General features: G+C 39.8%; 1 protein-coding gene across 1 annotated transcript in view; it reads left to right on the top strand.

The window, feature by feature from the left end:
• The window catches only part of DNAAF9 (dynein axonemal assembly factor 9), a 144,236-nt gene that overhangs the window by 18,861 nt on the left and 101,215 nt on the right, over positions 1-24,160 (top strand). The window contains exons 3-6 of the mRNA XM_075066669.1: positions 11,693-11,812; positions 13,244-13,368; positions 18,302-18,398; positions 21,461-21,567. Coding sequence (XP_074922770.1) covers positions 18,353-18,398; positions 21,461-21,567 — 153 coding nt within the window. The 5' untranslated portion in view covers positions 11,693-11,812; positions 13,244-13,368; positions 18,302-18,352. The remainder of the gene's footprint in view (positions 1-11,692; positions 11,813-13,243; positions 13,369-18,301; positions 18,399-21,460; positions 21,568-24,160) is intronic.

The raw sequence follows: 24,160 nt of genomic DNA, 5'->3' as shown, positions 1-24,160 counted from the left end.
ATTTGAATTCCAAGACTGTGTGGTGATACCTATATTTTTCTTTAAGTGTGTCACGGACCGCAGAACATGCTATGCCTTGTACTATGTAGTATCAAGATTGCACCCTTCCTTCTGATAGGCTCTGGGCCTTCACTTTACTTGAGGCACTCATAGACTTGGTCCCTAAGCTTCAGTGCCCGTTTCATTGTGTTTCCTTTAGCAGGGCCGCTTTGGCTTGGTTCTCTGCGGGAATCCTCTCTTGGGTGCTTTGTAACCAGAAAACCTATGCAGAGAAACTGTTCAGCCTTCTCAAAACAAAGTATGTATTAGTCAACAGGATACAGTAGTCACAGAAATGGGTTACAAATAAAGAAGGCCTATGTACATGAATCTTACTCTGGGAGCATGCTGTAGCTAACAAGAGACTCTGGAGGACTGAGACATTAGGTCCACAGGCTAAAGGTCTGGATTGTGGGATCCTTTCTGTGAAGAGGGATGCCAGACATGGGATCTGCCCCGATGCGTGACCTAAAGCTAACAGTAACCAGTCACTACTCAGACCCAGGGGATTCAGCAGTTGGATTCAAATACAGCAGCCTGGTGATCATCCCTCAGGAGATGGGTTTCAGAGTAGCAGCTGTGTTAGTCTGTATCCGCAAAAAGAACAGAAGTACTTGTGGCACCTTAGAGATGAACAAATTTATTTCAGCATAAGCTTTCATGGGCTACAGCTCACTTCTTCGGATGCATAGAATGGAACACACAGACAGGAGATATTTATAAATACAGAGAACATGAAAAGGTGGAAGTATGCATACCAACTGGAAGAGTCCAGTCAATTGAGAGATGAGCTATCATCAGCAGCAGGGGATGCATAGCCAGAGTTGTAAAGGGACTTCTGTGTTGTAGGCTTATTATGGGACTATTACACCATTATACTGTCTTATTCTTGTTGCTAGTGCAGTCATATGTCTGTCATTAATGACCAGTTTAGATTCTGATTCAGGTTTGAATGCAACCTGGATGTCCTTGTTTTCTTGAATATTGTTGTGCTGAGCTCTCATTTGATTACTGCTAATAGATCTAGATTTGTCGGCAGCAACTGAATTGTATTCTAATAACCTGTGTGAAAGCTCGAATTTCTGATTTGTGTCAGAAGTCACATAGTTGCCCTAATAGATTTGGTATCTATTAGCACATCCGGATGTTAACTGTGACTAGATTCTATATAATTTTAACTGTGGGGAAACTCTGATTCATTGGCTTCTAATTAAATGTTGTAGATCGTTAATTATCTGAATGTTCTCATCTGTAAGAAATCAGTAGGTTATTTTCTTTATTTTAACAAAAAAGCTGCTACTACAAATTTATGACAAGCTTGGATTTTAAGGGTACTGCATCAAGAATTTCCTCCTTGTTCCTCTAACACTGAAATATTGTGTATAATCATGTTTACACTGATAAATACTTCAGCTAACCTGTTAACTTTTTAAGAACTGAGGTGGCTGTGTACACTTAACTTGTAGACGCAAGCATTACTCTACAGTGTCACTATTTTTATGTATGCAGTTGTGGTTTCCATAAATTTGATTAGTGTTTCCAGTGGTGATAAATGTTAAACATTTCCTTCATCGGTTGTAATGAAAATCTACACCAGGTTTAGAAAGGGTAGACTTGTAGTGTCTTTAATGCTTTTCTTTCTTTCTTTATGCTAGATCCTTCTGTACTATTCATTTTTAAGATCTTAGTGCTGGATATTTTGGTGACTCTTTCTCAGAAGCCTTTTGCATGCCAAATGTTTTGTGAGGCTATCTGTAGATAGATTCTGTCATACCTCAGCAGCTGCTTTTTGGTGCCTCGGGGATTGTAGTGTATGTAATAATTGTGAGCTAATGTTTAATAATGCAGTCTAAAGCAGAAGAATTAGGTAACAGTTTATTAGGAAACTTCCATCAAGAACATATTAATTAGAATGAATGTTGTATATTTTTAGCTAGATGTGTAAACTTAAATTACTAGATGAGTAAAGTCCTGCTACTTGACAATGCTGCAGAAAGGTTAAGGGTTCACTTGCAGAGCAATACATGGACTTAAGTCAGTGATGTGCTGCTTATGTGGTGTTCATTAATCTGGAAAAAGGCTTTGATAGAGTTTCAGGAGAAGTCATCTAGTGGGATATGAGGGAGAAAATGGTACCAAAACTTTGTGCTGCTTTTTCAAGCCACGTATATAAGTGTGACATCAATAGTTAGAATGTCTACTGGTGAAACAGAGGAACTGTCTGCAAAGGTGGGAGTGCATCAGAGATCAGTATTAAGTCATTATCTTGTTTGTTTTTGACCTGGATACTGTCACAAGGAACATACAGAAGGGCACTTCGGTGCATGTTAAATAGAACAGTATAAACAAGTCATTATCTGTATGAAATTTTAGTATATACTGACTTTGCTAGTGCGTTTTATGTAGTGTGTTGTAAAACTAGGCAAATATCTAGACAAGTTGACATACCCCTGGGAGCTTTCTGTGTTTGCGCAGGGGTACACAGACCTCTGGTTGTGAACCATTGATCTAATTTGTATTAACATTTTTTGAAGTTATTTTCTCAAGTCATGACCAAGGAAAGAGATAACAGACTTTTATATTACAATGCACTGTGCTAGAAATGTTTCTACTTTGTACCCAAAAAACAAATTGTGTTTATTGATAGTATATTGCAGTATTCCTCTTGTGTAATCTGAAGAGAAAGTTGACATAAATTTTTAAAGAGGGATATGCTTTCTAGGAAGTTGTGTATCTTTTCAGAAATTTCTCTCTGTCAGGAATGAGTTGGCAATATCCAAAGAGGGTGAACTCCAGCTCCAGGAAGGTCACCTTAAATCTTGAAGAGGGCAGTGGAATATTAGCAAGTGGCTCCTGGGAACTTCTTTCAGCACAGCAGTGATTTAGGTGCGTAGTTCTTATTTACAGTAACAGTCTTAATTTTCTGATGATGCTCTGAAATGAGCCTCACAGGGACCAATTGGCATAACAGAAGTAATAAACAAGATATTTATATATAACAGTAATGCCCAGAGGTGCCAGTCATGACTAGGACCCCCATTGGGTTAGATCATATATTAAAACCTGGTCCTTAGCCTCTCCCTCCCAGTTTACAATTTGAAGCCGCCTTCATACAGAGTGTGTGCTCAGTTGTATGCTCAATGGAACTACATAAATCTATCTTATCCCTCAATTTTTCAGAGATGTAATTTATGAAGAGTTGGGATAAAGGGATACAATTTGTGTGTGTGTGTGTGTGTGTGTGTATATATATAAAAAAATATATATATATATGTATAGCTAGTCCAGTCTCCTGTGCTGAGGCAGGACTAAGTAAACACGTGATAGGTGCCCAACCTATTTTTAAAAACCTCCAGTGATCGGGATTCCACAACCGCTTTTGGAAGACTATTCCAGAATTTAATTACCCTTAGTTCTTTCAATCTCCATAGCTGAGTTGACGCCCGTTACTTCTTGTCCTACCTTCAGTGGACATGGAGAACAATTGATCATTGCCATCTTTATAACAGCCTTTAATGTAGATGAAGGCTGTTATCAGGTCCCCCTCAGTCATCTTTTCTCAAGGCTAACATGCCCAGTTCTTTTTAACCTTTCCTCATAATTGAGGTTTTCTAAACCTTTTATAAGTTTTGTTGCTCTCTTCTGGATTCTCTTCAATTTGACCATATTATTCTTAAAATATGGCACCCAGAATTGAACTAAGTACTCAACTGAGGCTTCACTGCTGCTGAGTAGAGTGGACAGTTACTTCCCGTGTCATATATATGACACTCCTGTTAATACACCCCAGAATATTAGCCTAGTTTTTTTTTTTGCAACTTTGTCATATTGTTGACTTGTATTCAATTTGTGATCCACTATAATGCTCTGATTCTTTTCAGCAGTACTACCACCTAGCCAGTTGTTCCCCATTTTGTAGTTGTGCATTTGATTTTTCCTTCCTAAATGAAGTATTTTGCACTTGCCTTTGGAGAACTGGCCTGAGGCCAACAAGATGAAGTTCAATAGTTTGTCGAGGTTGTTTTGAATTCTAACCTTGCCTTTCAAGATGCTAGTAACTCCCCTCAGCTTGGTATCGTCCTTTACATTTTATAAGCATACTCTCCACTTCATTATACATCATTTAATGCATGTATTGAATAGCGCCAGACCCAGGATTGATCTCCTGCAGGACCCCACTAGATGAAACCTATTTCTTTGACAGTGAACCATTGATAACTGCTCTTTGAGTACAATCTTTCAACCAGCTGTACACCCACCCACATTTCCCTAGGTTGCTTATGAGAAAGTCATGTGGGACTGTCAAAAGCTTTATTCAAATCAATATGTATCATGTCTACTTCTCTTTCTCCCCTACCTCTTCTCCTCCCCCTCCCCCCGGGCCAGTAATCCTGTCAAAGAAGGATATTAGGTTGGTTTGGCATGATTTGTTCTTGACAGATCCATACACTATTACTTGTAACCCAATAGGGGTTTCCAAATTGTTAAATAATTTGTTCCATATCTTTCCAATATCCAAGTTAGTCTGACTTGTCTGTAATTCCTTGCATCCTTTTTGTTCCCCTTTTTAAAGATAGATATCATTTGCCCTTCTGCAGTTCTTTGGACTTCACCCATCCTCCATGTGTTCTCAAAGATAATTGCTAATGGTTCTGAGATTATTTTAGCTAGTTCCTTAAGTACCTGAGGATGAATTCATCAGGCCCTGTCGACTTGAATGCATCTAACTTATCTAAATAGTCTTTTAACTATTCTTTCCGTATTTTGGCTTGTTCCCTTGTTAATATTAATTGTTGAGTATCTAGTCGCCATTAACTTTTTTAGTGAAGATGGAAACAAAATAGGGATTAAACCCCTCTGACTCCGTAATGTCAACTGTTACTAGCTCTCCTTCCCCTTAAGTAGAACACCTAGACTTTCCTTCATTTTTTTTTTTTGTTTTGTTCTCCTTTATTTATAGAACCCTTTCTTATTGCCGTATACATCCGGTGCCATTTTGCACTGTATCCTTTCTGATTTTATCCTTCATGCTAGTGTTATTCTTTTGTACTCCTCCTTAGTAATTTCTGTTATCTCCACTTTTAAGATTCCTTTATTTAATTTCAGGTAATTAAAGAGCTCCTGATAGTCATCTTGGCCTCTTATTGTTCTTTCTGTCTTTCTTTTGTTTCTGAATAGTTGGCAGTTGTGGATTTAATATTGTCCCTTTGAGAAACTGACAGCTCTTCTGAACTTCCTTTTTCCCTTAGATTTTCTTCCCATGGGACCTTACCTCTTACCAGTTCTCTGAATTTGTTAAAGCTTGCTTTTTTGATGTTCATTGTCCTTATTCTGTTGCTTACTCCTTCCTTTCCTTAGAACCACAGAATCTATTGTTCCATGATCGCTTTCACCCAAATTGCCTTCCACCTTTAGATTTGCAACCAATTCCTCTGTGATGGTCAGAATCAAGTCTAAAATGCATGTCCCTCTGGTTACTTCCTCCACTTTCTGAAACAAAAACTTGTCCCCCTGTACTTTTCAAGAACTTACTGTCATCATCTTCCTACATTTGTCACTCAACTGCAGTGTGCTTCATTGGTATCCACCTTGGTTTCTTCCTTTTGGCCTTTTAGCCTTTTGTGTGAAACTAGTTAGGAAGTCAAAGGAGAATTCTACCACAATGAGCATGGGATATTGACATCAGGAAGGGAAGAAGGTGGACATCAGGACAGTCACATGGGTGCTAAAGTAGAAGGCAAGCCAGGCTCTTATGCCGTTTAATCTGATATTTCCTCATATGTTGAAGGTGAGATTCAGAGTCAAATGCAGGGCAATTACAATAGTACAAGTATATGTGCTGACCTCAGTAGTGCCCAAGGAAGAAATTGATGAATTTTATGATGACTTACAGAAAGATATACAAGTAGTTTAAAGATGATATATGTTGGGAGTGGTGGAAGATGTTAATGCAAAAGTATGATTAGATGGAATATTGGCCTGGAGACATAGGCATATTTGGGCTCTGGGAAGAAAACTAAAAAGGAGAGATGCTATTAAATTTCTGCCCGAGTTACAACCTGGTGATAACAAACACGCTATTTCAACACAGTTGCAGAGAAAGTGGACTTGGATATCATTTGATAGGCAAATGAAGAACCTGGTAAACCTGGTACTTGTGAATTGCAAATAGAAATCGTGGTTATGCAGGTGATTTGTAGCTGTTATTGGATCAGATTCATATGTAGATTTAATTTGTTTTATCTTGCTCATTTATTAATTCTGCCCACCCAGCACACACACTCTCTCTCTCCTTTATTTAAAAAAAATAAAAAATAAAAGTCCTCCTATCTTGTCTCTTAACCCCCATCTTAGATCTTGGACTTAATATGGAGGGTCGCATCATAAGGGAACAAATACGTTTTGATAACTCTAAGAATCTCTGGCATTTCTAATGTAATCTAGCATTGGGATATTGGGGCAGGACCTTCATGGCCCTTTATGCCAGCTCTCTGGAATTGGGTGGGGACCTGACTCAATTTTGGAGTCCTTTTTAGGTGGAAGTTGGGGAGAACAGCAATGAATATTGTATGAAAAAAATAATGCAATATGAATCCTGAGGCTTTAATCTTGGGAAAGTCAGTTCATTCACAACGCTCATGCACATGGGAGTGACAGTGTGACTTGTGTTATGTGACCACACAATGTTTTACTGTGTGTAGTAATACAGAATGTTACAGGCATCTCTGGTTATGAAAAGCGCAGTTCTTTAATATTGCAAGCGTAGAATGATCTAGTAATGAAAGACCCTATGTGAATGCTCAAGGGAAGTGTTAAAATTCCCCACCATAATGTTAATATTGGAATCTGACTTCACTGTGGTGAAATTCTCAGACTTACTACCAGATCAGCATATATTTCTTTACTTACAATTCTTTTTTTGAAAAAATAAAGATATTAATGTTGTTTGTTTATTAAATCAGAGGTATATGGGAAACTCACTTTGTTCCGCTCCTGTAACAACGTTGCTAGATGGAAAGTTATCTTCTATCAAGCACAGTTCTTGCTCATTATGGTGTCAAGTTCCCATAATCATTTTCTAGTACCTCTGATTTTCATTAACTGTTAACTTACCAACTAGTATCTATATGATAGCATATACATAAATGCATTCTGAGAACTATAGCTGGAGTGCTAAAAAGCTATAGTTGAGATTACTTAGTGGTTCCTATTCTAAATCCTGTGTGCTCAGTTACTTAAAACATTCCAAAGCTTTTACCTGTTTAGTTGATATTTTCCAGGTTTGATCTCAGCCCAATGACGAATTTTTAATTTTTGAAATATTTAAGTAAAAATAGTTCATCACTTTTTGAGTAGGAGAACGAGGAGTGAAGTAGAATGTGTTTTCTGCCATTAGTTATGCATGGATGTATATAGGCAAGATGCTTCATGTGTATCCAAAGCTGTAGGAGGGGTTTGGGTTATAATTGTATACACAATCTTTATTTTGTCACTTTTTGACTTTTGAGTACTTAGCTGTGCAGCTTCATTGTTTTCTTAACTTAAACTTTACTTTGAAATATATAAATATACACACACACGCGCGCGCACACACACACACACACGGATGCATGCTACAGGGGCAGATGTATGGACAGACAAATCATAGGGAAGAAACAAAGTGATTAAAATACTTTTTTTTGCAACTAGTGTCCCTGACATAATTTTTATCCTTAACACACTTAACACTGCCTTCACCAAACAACGATCCTCCATGAGAAGTAGATCGCATCATGGAATAGGCCACCCAAATACCCTGAAAGAACCTGCTTCAATATAGGGGAAAAAATCTCTGACAGCCCCTAGTTGTCACCTGTCACCCCACACTGGAACTCATACAGGATATCACCAAACAGTTACAACCCACACTTGATAGAGACAAGATCCTGAAATAAATTTTTCCTGAGCTCCCTCTTCTGGCTCTCAAACAACCCTCCACCCTTGCCAAACTCCTCATCAGAAGCAAGCTCCCCACAGACCATGACACACCAACTCAAAGTGGCACCAGACACTGCCGTAACAACAGATGCAGAACCATATGTCAGCTGTTACCGTGATCAATATTCCCCATGACACATTTTTCAAGATCCCAGGATTCTACACCTGCCTATCACATGTGGTGTACCTCATTCAGTGCTCGTGAGCAGATTGGGCAGATGACAAAATCATTGGTGAGTGTCTTGGTAGCTATAGCAGTAATATGACGCTTTTCCCTTGCCGCTAACTATTTATTTCTGTCCTCTTCAAAGACTTGAAAAGCTCTGTGTGTGTGTGTAGCCAGACTGATCTGTTTAATGTAGCCTTCTCTAGACCATTTGATTTATTGCACCAAAGCATATGCCATTCCTGAAGCTGTCCTTGTACTGTTATCTGGGGTGGCCTTGATTCTGGTGTACTTGTACCAGTTCTCCATAGAAAATTTTTCTGGGGAGTCGATGTTCAGGCATCCTAATGACATGTCCAACCAAGTGTAGTTGGGCTTTTATCAACATGGCCTTGATGCTTGTGGCACTTGACTTCTGGAGAACCTACAGGTTGGTAATTTTGTCCTGCCAGCGGATGCCCATAATGGCGTGGAGAGACCGCATATGGAAGGCCTCCAGCTGTTTGATATGCCATTTGTGTTGTGTCCAGGTCTCACAGCTGTAGAGGAGAGATGTGAGCACAAAAGAATTATGAAGTTTTTTTTGTTGTTGAGAGGGTTATGTTGTGGGATTTCAGGACTTCGTTACCTAAGTTTCCTAATAACTGAGAAGCTTTGTGTATCTTGTTCGTGATCTCTTTGCCAAGAGATCTGTGTGGGAGATGTAGCTGCCAAGATAGGTAAAACTGTCAACTAGCTTTAGTTGGAGTCCCCTAATGGATATGCTAGGGGATATGACAGAGAGCGGTGAAGATGATTGGTGCAACACCACAGTTATTTTTCGCCAGGCTGATTGTGAGGCCAAACAATTTTGATGCATCAGCGAAGTGATCTACGATGCACTAGAGATCTCACTGTGTGTGTGCTAGGAGGGCCCAATCATGCGCAAAGGTTGCGTCTCTTATTAGTAGTTCTGTTACTTTTGTTTTTGCTTTAAGCCTTGTAAGATTGAAGACTGAGCCATCGTGACTGTGACAGATAGGAGAGAGATCCCATGGTAGTTCTCACAGACCATTATACTGCCTTTATTTTTAAATATAGGAATAATTGTGGCATCTTTGAAGTCTTGTGGCATTTCTTCACTGTCCCAGATGTCAGTAAAGATCTTCTAGAATGTATTCCATCTCTGCCCCAGGACTTCCCTGAGCTCATCAAACTCATTACCTTTCCTATTTCTTCAAGTGAGGGTGGTGAGTCAATGTGGTGCTGAATAGGCTTTTGAGGTATCTGATTAATAAGCACTTCTTTCAGTTGAGGATGGACTGTTCAGTAATTGGCTGTTCTATGCCCTGTTTGGTTTTGATTACTCTCCTGCCATCAACCAACATGAGTGAACCTGTGCCCACCTTTGAACGTCCTTAGACTAGCTTCAGGAATCAAAGAACTTTTGTTTAATTTGTTTCTGCATACATTTGAGTGTCTTCTGCTACCCTTTCCCGCCATTTATCTTTTATCAAGCGTAGTTGTCTTTGTTCCTTGCTTTGCAGATGTTTAAATCTCTCTTTCTGAGGTGGACTGAATATAATTTTGCCATATTTGGAAAACCTCATTTTTTTTCTTTCAAGATTAGAATTATAGAATGGGAGGGGACCTCTAGTCCAGTCCCCTGCACTTGTGGCAGGACTAGTTATCTAGACCATTCCTGACAGATGTTTATCTAATCTGCTTTTAAAAATCTCCAATGATGGAGATTCCACAACCTCGCTAGGCAATTTATTCCAGTGCTTAACCATGCTGACAGGAAGTTTTTCCTAATGTCCAGCCTAAGCCTTCCTTGCTGCAACTTAAGTCCACTGCTTCTTGTCCTATCCTCAGAGGTTAAGAGAAATAATTTTTCTTCCTCTTCCTTGTAGCAGCCTTTTACTTGTTTGAAAACTGTTACCATGTCCCTTCTGTCTTCTGTTTTCCAGACTAAACAAACCCAGTTTTTTTCAATCTTCCCTCATAGGTCGTGTTTTCTAGACCTTGAATCATTTTTGATGCTCTTCTCTGAAATCTCTCCAATTTGTCCACATCCTTCCTGAAATGTGGCGCCCAGAACTGGACACAGTACTCCAGTTGAGGCCTAATCAGAGTGGTGTAGAGTGGAAGAATTACTTCTCATGTCTTGCTTACAACACTCCTGCTAGTATTGTGATTTCCTCCTCGTTTTCACCAAACCAGTCACAGTGAGCCCTTTTCTTCCATCCAGTGACTTATTTCAACAATCTATAACCCACTAACCCACCTTTGTCCTATGACTGTAGAGGTACTAATTGCTCACTTCATCTTAAATGTTTTCCCTGCAACATGCGTTTACCTCACGAGTAGTCAGTAGGTGGACCGCAAGCCAAATCTGGGCTGTCAGATGCTTTTGAATGGCCCCTGACATCTTTTTATTTATTTATTATCATTATTATTTTTTCTGGAGTCTGGACCTTGACTACGGCTTGACCAAGAAATTTGGACCTTAACAAAAAATAAAATTGACTACCCCTATTTTATCCTTTTTGTTAAGTAATCTGACCTGAAGAAGAGCTCTGTGTAGCTCAAAAACTTGTCTTTCACCAACAGAAATTGGTTTAATCAAAGATGTAGTTTTATCCACCTTGTGTCTTGTGCTTTTTAAAACCTTCGATCACAACCTGCTGCATTAGCAACTTTATGAGAATCCTATAATTTATTAATTTCAGAAATTGGTAATATTCTACGTCTGCTTCTGTATGTCATTTGATATGTACCATTAGCTTTAACATATTATAAACAACTGAGCGGTATCCAATTGTAACATCAGAGATTTCAGTTGCTGTAAAGCTTATCCGCAGCAAAAGTTTCAAGTTCTGCAGAAGGTACATAGGCTTTGTACAATACTTACCTTACCTGGTGCATCCTGATCCAGAACAGATGTCCAGAGAACCGTAACTTATTTCTTAAAAACAGAATATGATGGTGTTTTCAACTTTGTGTTATTTCATAAGCACAATTTAGTAACTTCAAAAGTTTTTAATTCTGCAAAAGTGCCAGTAAAAAATGTTCTCCAGACGTGTTGTGAATACTGCAGACTTAAAAATTGTAGTCATGTTGCTTTGACACTAGCCAAAATAATTCCTTGACTCCTTGATTATACAGGGTTGCTGTTCTTAATTGTATGGTGTTTGGCTATGATTACTATATTCTTTAATCATATTTGGGAAAGTGTAAATCTGCAAATTACCTTGGAAGATGTCTTGTTTAGTCTCCCCTAGGGCTGCTTCCACATAATTTCTCTCTTCTTCCCTCATCACTTATTAGATGAGTGTGGTTCTAGTATTGGTGAGTGTCTATGCCTAGCTTTTACTATTTAGGTTTAATCTTAACTGTCACCGTAACAATTAGAGTGCTGTTGCCATTCATGGTGTCACATGCACAAGAATAAGACCAGTCAAAGTTAATAATCTAGAGGGAGCTCTGCCACTTCATACTGTAGCTGCTCATACGATTGTTCTGTTTCAGGAATTGATAGCAGATACAATGAAGGCTGTAGGGAGCTGGCCAACTACCTTCTCTTTGGTTTGTATAACCAGAATAACAATGACTTTGAGAAAACTGGGTTTCCTGAAGAAGTTCTTGATGGTGAGTAATACGTTAAGCATTGTATTTGCATGCTTGCTTGTCAGTGTCTAGGACCCTACAAAATTCAGGGCTCTGAAAAAGGCGTCATGGACTGTGAAATCTGGTCTCCCTCTGTGTGTTTTACTCCATACTATACAGAATTCAAGGGGGAGACCAGCCTTTCTCAAACTGGGGGTCCTGGCCCAAAAGAGTTGCAGAGGGGCGGGCCACAGGGTTGTTTTAGAAATGTGTGTGCACTATTACCACCCTTACTTCTGCGCTGCTGCCTTCATAGCTGGGTGGCTGGAGCGCAGCGGCTGTTGACCGGGCACCCAGGTCTGAAGGCAGCGCCCAGCCAACAGCAGTGAAGAAGTAAGGGTAGCAGTACCGCAACCCCCTCCGCCCCATACAGTAACCTTGCTATCCCCTCCCCTGCCCAACTCCTTTTTGGGTCAGGAACTCTACAATTACAACACCATGATGTTTCAGATTTAAATAGCTGATATCATGATATTTACGATTTTTAAAATCCTATGACTGTGGAATTGACCAAAATGGACTGTGAATTTGATAGGGCCCTATCAATGTCCATTTCTTGAAAAATGAGGTACATAGTTACACTTGGAGTTTTATGTACAGTTTAAAAAAATTAATGATAATTCCTGTGGGTGTATATTGGTAAACCAATATAAACTCTAATCATATAGAGATTATAGAGTTAATGGAATTGAAAGGGTATTGACTGAATTGGGTACCAAAATTAACATGAAATCTCAGGTGCTTAAAAGTTTTTAAACTATTATTTGGACTAATATGTTATGTTGGGTTGAGAGGAGGAGGTGAAGCAAATAAAAGTAAGGAATTCTTCTGTGAAGTATCTAACTTCTACACTTAGGCCATAAGGTAGCTTTGCATATTGGCAACCTGTTTTCATATCAAGAGATAAGAAAAAAAACTTTTATTCTGAAAGGGTACATCAGTTTTCTGTCCCCCATTTTTCTTTTTGAGTGATCTCTATAATGCAGTATGACCCCTCGAGTAATTTCATACTAGAACAAATATGTCTGTTTATACAATATTATGTAAAGTGCTCAACATTGGCCTATTTTTTCAAAGCACGTGGTGAGACAAGCCTGCAGATAAGAGGTTAGAATAGTCAGAATTGTATTGGTGAGAAGGAAAGTAATATGCTTTTGGGTGTTATGTGTGGTTCTTTTCTTCCAAAAATGTGTAGCTGTATTAAGTGAAAGTGGGATTGATCTGGTAACATTTTCCATCGTGTATTTCTGTTACGCTTTGCAGGTATTTTTGAATTGAGGGCTTGCAGGAAAAAATTTCCTGTTCAATTCCTTAAATTTCTGTATAGATACAATTTAGATTTCTAGTTAAGTTTGTAGCTATGAAGTTAATGTAGTAATCACTGATTTGACTCTCTTGTTTTGGTTATTGCAGATGTAATCATATTAATAAAACCTGATAGTGTCCATCTGTACTGTAACCCTGTAAACTACAGTTATCTTTTGCCATATGTGGCGTACTGGAGAAACTTGCATTTCCATTGCCTGACTGAAAATGAGGTAAGTGAAGGCAGAATAAGTACACTGAGAACTGCGTATATGTAACGTTGCACTAGTGACTGAGACTCAAAGGTTTACATGTACATTTTTTGCAAAGTTCTCTTTTTGATAAGCTGCAGCTGCCTTTTGACCCTGATTAGAAGCACTACGTTTTTGTTTATATTCTTATGTTAAGTTACACAGAAATAATATATTACTCAACACTGCTGTTTTAGAGGAACAAATCAAACAAAGCTGAGGAAAAGGTTTTTTCCCCCCTGATTCTTCCTCCCTTGACAGTGTCATTGATTTGACAGAAATTGGTGGTCATGTCACAAGAAAAGAATATTTGTGGCATAAGCAAAATATAGAATCTGAATTAAGTACCACAATGAACACTGAAATACCCAAGAGTAGCTTTTAAATTACTAAAGTTCTTTTTATATTAGTCCAAGTACTTGCAAGTGCAAGTAATTTAGAAGAGGAGCGGAAATGTAAATCAGATCTGTGAAAAGCTTGGTTTAGTTTAACCTTTTAAAGAAAATATTTTTTGTTGTTTGTTTCAAGAGACTACTCCTGTCCCTACTCAAGTAAATGGCAGTGTTTCCACCAACTGTAATAGGAACAGCTTTGGGCCATATCTTATGATCGTAATAAATTAAGCGTCACTTTAAGCACTATCCATTTCAAATTCTGGTAGATTTAGCAAGAAATGGATTTATCTTAAATTTCCACTCCTTCACTTGGTTCCTTTGTATCTCCGTGAAGTGTTGGTTCATATGCACTAGTGTGCTGGACAGCCTGGTACGTAACTACTGAGACTGTCCTCTGGAACTGACCTGGACTGAGCTACCTTCAACTGTGAACGTGTGCCGTAATACCTGGCAATATATAGCAACAGCCTCCCCATGGTCGCTTGTTGTGGAGCCTATCGTCTGCTGATCTAGGTACTGAGAATAGTTGGCATGTCCCCCACTCCCACCCTGCAAACAAATCCAACAGAAAGAGAAAAACTTGGCCCATTTTGGGTCCAGAGTCTCTTTGCCCTGATGAAGATCTCCTATCCCCCTCTCCTAAATTATTGTGCTGAAATCCACTGATGGAAAGAGGATTGATGTGGGGCTGGGAGCAGATTGGGGAAGAAAGAATGGGAAGTGGTAGGCATCAGCTTATAGCCGCAGCCCTTTTTAAAGTTTCTAGGAGAAGGGAAGAGAAGCTTTTTATCCCCTGCGTAGGCTATTTCCTCTCCTCCCCTGTACCTGCATAAAAGTGTGTGTAAAGGGTGCGAGGTGCAGTGGGTGGGTTATCTGTCTAGAGGATGGATCAATAGAGATTGTGAAAAGGACAAATAGAAGGACATGAACAAGAGGATAGAGGGAAAAGGAAGATTTGAAAGAGGAACTTTGGTGGATGAAGCGCTAATTGAAATGTTACATTGATAGTCTAATTACTAAAGTCGCCATTAATTTAATCTTTTTTTCTCTTCTGTAGCTTTTGAGGTGACTCAACTGTATTTTTAACTAAAACATGTTGTTCTCATAGATCACAACCTAACTGATCTCAGTCACAGAAGTCTGATGTGACTACTGATACTGTTAGCTGCTTTCTTTTTCCAGGGCTACAGGGGAGCAAATGGGCATAGTGGGAACTGCAAAATGATCAGTCTGACAACTTGGGCTGCAGTTTCATTCCAGAGGGCTGTAGTTTGTCAAAGAGGAATTCCAGTCTGACAGAACTGGGGAAGCCCAGGAGATTTAGCTGTTTGCCTTAACTGCAAGAGGTGGCTGAATAGTGTGGGGTAAGAAGAATTTGGGGTAGAGGAGTATGGGTAAAGGGGGAGGCACAGAAGCTGGCTGTGGAGCAGAGCTGGAGAACAGGTTGAGTAGTGGAGGTTCTCAATACTTACCTTGTAACTTGCAGTTGGTGGAAAGAAGCAGGGCCACTGTATGTCCTGTCTTCACTCTCCAACCCCTACTTATTACATGTATTTAGATTTATAACAAAAGAAATATAAAAGCTATGAGATGTATTTTGTATACTACTCTAGCTGTGTTTGATAGAAACTTTAGAATATAAGCATCCAACTAAAATAAGCAGCTTGCTCACAAGCCAAAACATCTGTTACAAAACGTAAATGTTGACCTTCATCAGACTTGCCGGGTGCCTGGAAAGTCAACACACCCAGGCTATTCCAAACCATAGGTTGCAGTAGGTTCCAAAGCTGAGGGCCCCGTGCTGATTAATAGTAATCATTAATCATGCACAACATCATAAATGTGCTGTGCAGTTAGAAAAATCTGCTTACTTTGCTATTCTCTGATAAGATTCGTTGTGTGTGGTCTGCTCTGGCTAAGTTTTAATGAAATCTCATGATGCTGATTCAAATCACTGATTATGAACAGAAAGATGAGCCAAATGCCCTAATATAGTTGAAGTGTATAATGAAATAAACTGAAAATTCTGAGGTGCCTTGTACTGTAAAGATTACATTTATAGGCAGTACCCCTGAAATCAGCAACCAGTGTGATGGACTTTTTTTTTAAGTGCCATTTCTTCAAATGTATATGGGAACGTCTGGCTGTTCGTAGGAACTGTGAAATCTTGTCATCCTTCAGACACCATTTTAGATTGATTCTTTCTGACAAATGATTGCCTGTGGCTGTTTGTTGAAGTGTTTAGTTTTCCTTTACAATGGCATACCGAAGTACTACCTATTTTTAGCTAAGCTTTTATAACAATAATAACAGCAAAGCTTTAAAAAGGAACAAGTCACATGGGGCTTGTGCAGGTCTTACAGAATCTTGCAAAATTTAGTGTTCTCCGATCTTTCTGTTTGGTCACAATGTTTTTGAAGAAACTACTGAACAGTGATGGAAAAGAAGTGCCATTGAAAACGTCTTATAAATAGCGATATAGCATAATAGAGACTTATTTTAAATTCTTACTTATGTTTCAGAAGTATACTGACTGTATACTATGTGATGGAATATATTTACAATTGTACTGAAAAGCCTTAATGAGCGACCTTCCAGTGTCCCCCTGGAAACCAGGAAAGCTAGTTCTGAAGGCATTTTAAAATCTAATTTGAGTAACTGACAAAGTCACTTGGGAACAGGTTTTAAACTGAAGGAGTACGCTCCAACTCCCTCATAGCTCTAAAGCAAGGGTTCTCTCAACAGATTTTTTTGGGTGGCCTCACAGTGTAGCCACCAATTCTTGCTGGTGGCTGCTCTGACAGTCTTTCCTAAAATATTTAATTAAGTTCAGGAAAAACAAATATACACATGTACATGTCCAAATCATTGAAATTTATTTATGTAAATTTTTTTGCAGACTCAATAAGACAAATAATGAACATTTGTCTCCATTCTTTACTGAACCCAAAAAGATTAGAAACAATTGAGGTGCTTTGTATGTTCTTATCTTTTGCTTTTTTGATTGCTTGCTAGCTAGTAGTTCTCTTTCTGTGAAAAGTGATATTTATGTGTTTGTTAATCACTTTTCACAGCGGTAGACTTGCTCCCTGTTTGGGAGGCAGTGTAAAGTGATATTAACCAAACGTACAAATAATCACTTTTCACAACAGACTTACTCAGCCCTGGCAAGCCAGGGAACAAATTAAGCCCTGGATGGGAAGGTGGATAGGGAGGCAGCAGAGACCAGGCCAATGGATGTGGGGGCTGGGGAGGCAGTCAGGGCCAGAGGTGATGGGGGATGGAGATGGAGGGGTAGGGGAGGTGGCGGGGAGTGAGCCCAGGGCCGGCACCTGTCACTGCACAGCTGGGACTGAAGCCCAGTGGCCTGAGCCCAGGCCCAGTGCCCACCGCCACACATCTGGGGGATGGAGCATGTGGACAAAACCTGGGGCCAGAGGACACAGCAGAGGCCAGGGGCGATTGGTGGGCGGGGGCATGTGAGCCCAGGGCTGGCACTTGCTGCTGCATGGCTGGAGCCTGAACCCGAGGCCCTATGGCTGGAGCCCCAAACCTGCATCCATAGGATGGAGCCTGCCGCCATGCAGCCAAAGCCTGGGCCCAGAGCCTGCCACCCCAGGTCTGAAGCCTGAGTCCCACTCCTCCCGGGAAGTTGAGGAACTCTCACTGGCTGCTTGCTCCTCTGCCATTTGTGGCTCCAGAGCGGGACAGGGTCCAATCCGTTCTGGCAGATCTGGGGAGGGGCCACTGCTTTGCGCCTACCCCGAGTCACCATCCAGGAGATTTGAGAAAACAGCCCTAAAGTGTTAGAGATAGTAAGTCTCTCTTAATCCCCCAACCATGCTACTATACACATATATAGTAGAGGGATCAGGAAGACAAGATTGTCTAGTGGCCAGAGTAGGGGAATAGTGTTAAGAATTCTAGGTGCCATTCCCAGTTCTGTCACTCACTTGCTGTGTGACTTGGGGCAAATCATTTCACCTCCCTGTTCTACTTTCATCATATGTAAAATGGTGATAACTCTTTTTTTCTCCATAATCTTCTGTGGTAAATAACTAATAAAGAGTCTTGAGATTCTCCAATGAAAAGAATACCTTGTGTGTAGAGCTCTTTCATTATCATCTGCATGTTTCCATGCAAAAATGCCTGTTGTTCTTAACTATCCATATTGTAGGTTGGGGGGAGATAGGCTTTCTTGGAAATGGAGAGTGAAATATTCATGCTTTCTCCTGCATAGCCTTGTAAAAACATGTTCCCTTTTGTACTTCAGTTTTGCAAACAGTTCCCTTTGACCTTCATATGTTCATACTATGATGGCTAAAATCCCCAGAGCATAGTGATTAAATAAATAGCTTTAGAGAGCCTTTGTTACTGTATGGAATAGTGTAATGTACAATCAGCATTGGTTATGCAAAATGGCAGTTGTCACCTTTTTTGAAAATGTATTTTAATTGTAAAGATCTCCATCCAGAAAATGTTAGGTTTAATAAAACTAATGTTTAAATTATTCCTGTCAGTATGAAGATGAAGAAGCTGCAGAGGAGTTTAAAATTTCCAGCTTTGTAGACATGGTTCGAGATTGTAGTCGAATCGGAATTCCTTACAGCTCCCAAGGTGGGTTAATACTGTATTACTTCATTGTTTTGGTGAATTATTTGATCATTTGTTTGTCAGAATAGAAGTATGACGTTGTAACAACAATAAGTTAAAATACCTCTGGACACTTCTTTTTATTGCAAGTGAGCCTGATAGTTTATCCATCTCATTTTAATGTTTTACTTTATATCAGGTTTTGGATTTCTTAGAATCTGAAACTTAAATAACTGAGGTTTTTATTTTCTCTTCAGAGAACATAGTGTATGTGCGCTCTGCATAGTGAATGATCATAGCCTGAGGCAAAGAAATAATTTGCATGCTGGGGAAAGTGTTTGGCTAAGTATAGAAGTTCTCTGTTCTGATGGGGGCTTCAGATAAATACACTTTTGTGTAAGGAAATAATACACTTTTTTTTTTATTCAAACTTCCTGTTTTAGAACAGAATAAACTGGACAGCATGATTCCTTGTATGATCTGTTGCCAGGCTTGCAAGATGAATATTTTAATTTTATATTTCTTCATAAATGTGTTCAGGAATGAAAACAGCATACAGTATATGGTGCAAAAATACTGCAATGCACTTGTGTAATTGTTGATTTTTTTTATTTTTTTTTTTATTTTTTTTTAAAAGAGAGCAATATACTGTTGCAGCGAAATCTTTGAGCTATGCATTTACCATAAGTCTGGCATTCTGTTGATGGCTGGTAACCACTGTTGATAGTTATGGTTGCATTCCATTTTCACGTCTAACTCTCCTTTATTTTGGTGCTCATAACTCACATTTCTTTTGTATGAACACTTTTTTTCTTGCTTGGTCTTGGGAGGGATAGCTCAGTGGTTTAAGCATTGGCCTGCTAAACCCAGGGTTGTGAGTTCAGTCCTTGAGGGGCCATTTAGGGAACTGAGGTTTAAAAAAAAACAACTGGGGATTTGCCCTGCTTTGAGCAGGGGGTGGGACTAGATGATCTCCTGAGGTCCCTTCCAACCCTGATATTCTATGATTGTCTTGACAAAAGGTGAAATTTATTTGCAAATTTGTACAAAATCAGTTCAGGCAGTATTGTGTTACCTGAATGTAGAAAATGTACCTCTCCTATAATATATTTTCTGATAAGAAAATTTGCACTCATAACTGAAATAGCAGAAGCTAGTAACTTTTAAACTTGTTTCTTAAATAATCATCCACCCTTAGAAGTGGAAGATGCAATAGTTTTCAAGTCATAAATATATGAAGAACCGTTGTCCTAGTCTGAGTTACGGATGCACTTTTTCTTGTAGATTTCCTAAATTCTGCTGGATGGTAGTCCCTCTCCGATTCAAGCAGTTTTTAAGCTCTGCTGATAAACTCATGCACTCATCGAGTTCAATAACTTTAATTTTTTGTATTTGTAAAAACATAAGAAATTTAGATGGAAAAAAATTGCATAAAGCAACATTTAGCATATGCAACTGCTTGAGAGGAAGTTCAGAAAGTTAAGCTTTACTTCCTCTGTAGTGTTTTGGGCATTTTATGATACATTGTGTCACTTACAGCAGGAGTTCTTAGCCTTTTTCTTTTTGAGTCCTCCCCAATATGCTATAAAAACTGCATGCCCCACCAGTACCCAACAACTGTTTGTCTGCATATAAAAGCCAGGGCCGGCGTCGGGGGGTTAGCAAGCAGGGTAAAAGCAGCAGAGAATCCGGTGGCACCTTATAGACTAACAGACATTTTGGATCATGAGCTTTCGTGGGTGAATACCCACTTCGTCAGATGAATGTAGTGGAAATAAGCAGGGTAAGTGCATAGGGCCCTATGCCATAGGGGCCTCGCAATGCTAAGTTGCTCAGGTTTTGGCTTCAGTCCAACATGGCAGGGTTCAAGGCCGTGGGCTTCAGCCCTGTACAGCAGCGCTTTGGCTTTCTGCCATGGTGCCCAGAGAACCTAACATTGGTCCTGCTTGGCGGACCCCCTGAAATCTACTCATGGGGCCCCCCCCGGTTGAGAACCGCTGACTTTCTTATATTTCTGATTTCCTTTGCTTATTTACAGTTTGCTTCATAGGCCTAAAATTCTACAAAAACATTTCAGTGTGAGTAGTCCTGTTAAGCTGAATGGGACTGCTCATGAGTGTAAAGTTAGCCATCTGCCTGAAGTTTTTTGTTAGACTTGAGCCCCAGTCTTTATCATAACTTGTAAAAGACATACAGCATAGTTTAACCAGGGTTGTGGGGAAAACATTTAACAGTCTGGAAATTCTGTAATACTGAACATTGTTTCTCAGCTTTGCCATGTTAACTTTTTCATGCAATTTATTTTTAGTCCACCTTCCCTCCAACCCCCTCCCCCCCAAAGTATATTGGACTATTTTCCACAGGTAGAATACTGCTGTACATGAACTATTTTGCTTTTTAATTGCATATACAGTCTATATTGTAGATTTTACAGCTAATTCTGTATTCTTCCTTTTGTGTTGAAGATCAGCAGGTTGTTTTCTTTGGCTTTCAGTTGAACTCTGCGTTTTTGTAACAAGCACAGTGAAATATTTAAACTACGTGCTTGAGGGTTTGCAGGGCTGGGGGTTGGAGTGTGGGAGGGGATGCAGGTTGCAGGCCCTGGGAGGGACCTTGGGTGCGGGAAGGGGTTAGGAGTAGGGGTTTGGGGCATGGGAGGGAGCTCGGGGTGCTGGATCTGGGGGGCACTCACCTCTGCCAGTTCCCCACAAGCAGCGACCCGTCCCTGGTGCTCCTAGGCGGAGGTGCGGCAGGTGGCTCTGTGCGCTGCCCCTGCCCGCGGGCGCTGTCCCTGCAGCTCCCATGGGCTGCAGCTCCTGTGGGCTGCAGTTCCCAGCCAATGGGAGCTGCGGAGACCAAACTCCCTTCCTCTTAGTTAACTGGCATTTTTCACTTACTGGCACCCCCATACCTCCAACATGCCTGATAAAAAAAACGCTTTTATGGTGTGTTTGTAAAGGAATATTTCAAGTCATTTGTTAGACCCTCAGAACTACTTTGGCACATTGTAGAACAGTGAAATATATTAAACGGATGCTTTTATTATAGTCACTTAACATTTTTTGTGAAATATTTGATTCCTATAGGTCATCTACAGATATTTGATATGTTCATTGTAGAAAAGTGGCCAGTCGTGCAGGCCTTTGCACTGGAGGGGATCGGTGGCGATGGCTTTTTTACCATGAAATATGAGGTCTGTATTAAGCAAGTACTTCAGTTTGTTATCGTTAAGGCTAAGTTTTTGTCACAGATATTTTTAGTAAAAGTCAGACACAGGTCACAGGCAACAAAATAAAATTCACAGAAGTTGTGATCTGTCCATGACTTACTAAAAATATCCCTGTGTAGTGGGGTGGACCCCTCTTCCTGCCCTGAAGGGTTAAAAATAGCCCTGGGAGGGGGCTGTGGCTGCAGAAAGCAGCCTTTCGGGTGGGCTGATTGGGGGAAGTGGCTGCAGCTGGGGTCATGCCCCAAACTGAGCAACAGGGCAGCCTCCATGACTAAATCGTATCCTTAGTTATCGTTACCTAAACATAGAATTCTCTCCTCCAGTCTCTTCCTCTCAAACAAAATTATCCAGGTGTGAAGTGGGCAGTATTCAGTTGTGGACTAGTGACATGTTTGCAGTCTATTACCTTATAAACTCAGTGTACTAGAAACTGCTGCTTTTTTCTACTGGAGAGCTATGAATCTCCCTTTCCAGTCGTGTAAAGCATTTGTTTTGAGCCCTGCTAGGTGGTAAGATAGAGATCTGAAGAAAATAAAACATTTTAGATCATTGTTAAGGGTACTTATGGCCCATCACCTGAGGAAAGGAGGAGTGACCATAACTTCTTATTTGGATGAGTTGTTGGCTCAGCTTTTCTGGCTGGCAGGTTCTCTCCTCTAAGTCAGGTTTTTGTGAGGCAGCATGGCTCATTGGATCAGGCACCAGACTGGTGGATTCCAGTCCCAGTTCTGTCACTGACTTGCTGTTTCACTTTGGGCAAGTGTAGTAGCCCTGTGTGCTTCCGTTTCCTTTTTTGTAAAATTGAGATAATAAAAGCTACCTACTTTGTTTACAGAGGAGAGTGCTATGTAAGTACCATGTAAATACATTTTTTGTTTTTTTTACTTCATTTCACCTTCCTGGAACACCTCCATTGCTATGCAGGCATCTTTGGTTCTCTGCTGTCCCAGTTCTGTTACTTTACTGCCTAAATATTCCTGCCTCATCTCTAGGCATGGGTGCTCTTCATCTAGGCTCCTCTATGGAGGATTACTTGGTACACATACCTGTTTATTTTTTTTCTGCCTTGATTAATTACTACTTTTAGTGATGTTACTCATCTGTCTGTGGCCCATCTGTGCTACAGATCTGCCGTTCTTTTCCTCAGCTGCATTCATGTATTTCACTGCTTTGACTCTTCTGAAACCTCACCCATGTTTTCATTTCCTCGTACCATCTTGTGCTGTGAACCTGTCAGATCTCAAAAGCTGTGAACACGGTCTGAATAGATAGGTGCTCTAAGGGAGGCTTGACTAGAGCAGTGATACTCAGACAGGCTCCCGAGCTGCAAGAGGCTCTGCAATGTGTTTCCTGTGGCTTTTGCAGTAGATTTTAAAGCACTCTGATTTAATTAACCAGTGAATTCACATGACTGTAACTCTTTGGGTAATGTTGATAGCTCGTTTGGCTCATGAACCACTGAGGTCTGAGTATCACTGGACTAGATGATGATGATCCTTTTTGGTGTTAAAATCTATGGGTGAGACCTTGGCTCCATTGATGTCAATGGAAGTTTTGTCATGGACATAATTGGGGTTAGGATTTTACCCTATGAATCTGAGAGACCTCTAAGGGTATGTCTACATTGCAGTACAAATCTTCCAGATGTCCTGGGTCAGCTGTTTTGGGCACGTGGAACTTGTGCTGTGGGGCTATAAAATTGCAGCGTAGACATTTGGGCTTGGGCTGAAACCTGGGCTCTGGGATCACAAAGATACTTCAGGGTATTACGTGCTGCATAAGCAAAGTCGTTGCCTATTCCCTTTCTGTATTTTGTTTCAGTTTTAGGTCTTCAAACTAGTGGTATATTGATGCTTTTAATACAATAATGCAACCACACAGCCCCATTCTCTTCAGTTCAAAATTATCCTCATTAGAATATTTAAAAATATATTTAATACTTAAAGTAGTTATTCTGTTCTTTTTCAAAAGCAACTAAGGCTTTTAATCGATATATTTTACAAAATATTTAAAGATTAATAATTGCCTCTTAATATTTTGTGATGATACAGTGGTGGCACATGTTCACCGTGCTATTATGCACAGAACTCCATTAATGCACTTAGCTGTAAATGATGAACGAATGGAAACCATGTCTTAGAAGGCAATCTGTTGCCAGATTCAGTGAAGAGCAATTGAAATGACTATATAAAGCAATCATATAAAACTTTCAGTGTTGCATTTTTGAAAACTCTTTGAAATATTTCAAAATCTAGAAAGCATTTAAAATGTCAGTGTCTCTTTTTGAATATTTTTGAATGATTATTGCTCCAGGTGTATGTTTACCTATAGAGGAAAATGTTTTAGTGTTAGTGCCAGTTAACGTGTAACTTGCTTTAGCTTGGTACCGTCTGCCTTTCTGGCCATTCACTCATAATAGGGAGTTGCATTTTCTGCAGTTCTAGCCATTTGGAACTGCTTTCTTGTATTGCTCTACCATATTGAGACTCAATCTTTTAAAAACTCTTAACTGCAAATTTGTCTTTTTTCCCTTGGCTATACTTGTTAATATCTCTCT

The sequence above is a fragment of the Chelonoidis abingdonii genome, chromosome 5, assembly GCF_003597395.2.
Source record: "Chelonoidis abingdonii isolate Lonesome George chromosome 5, CheloAbing_2.0, whole genome shotgun sequence".
NCBI lineage: Eukaryota > Metazoa > Chordata > Testudines > Testudinidae > Chelonoidis > Chelonoidis abingdonii.
This window is presented reverse-complemented; position numbering and strand designations above follow the sequence as displayed.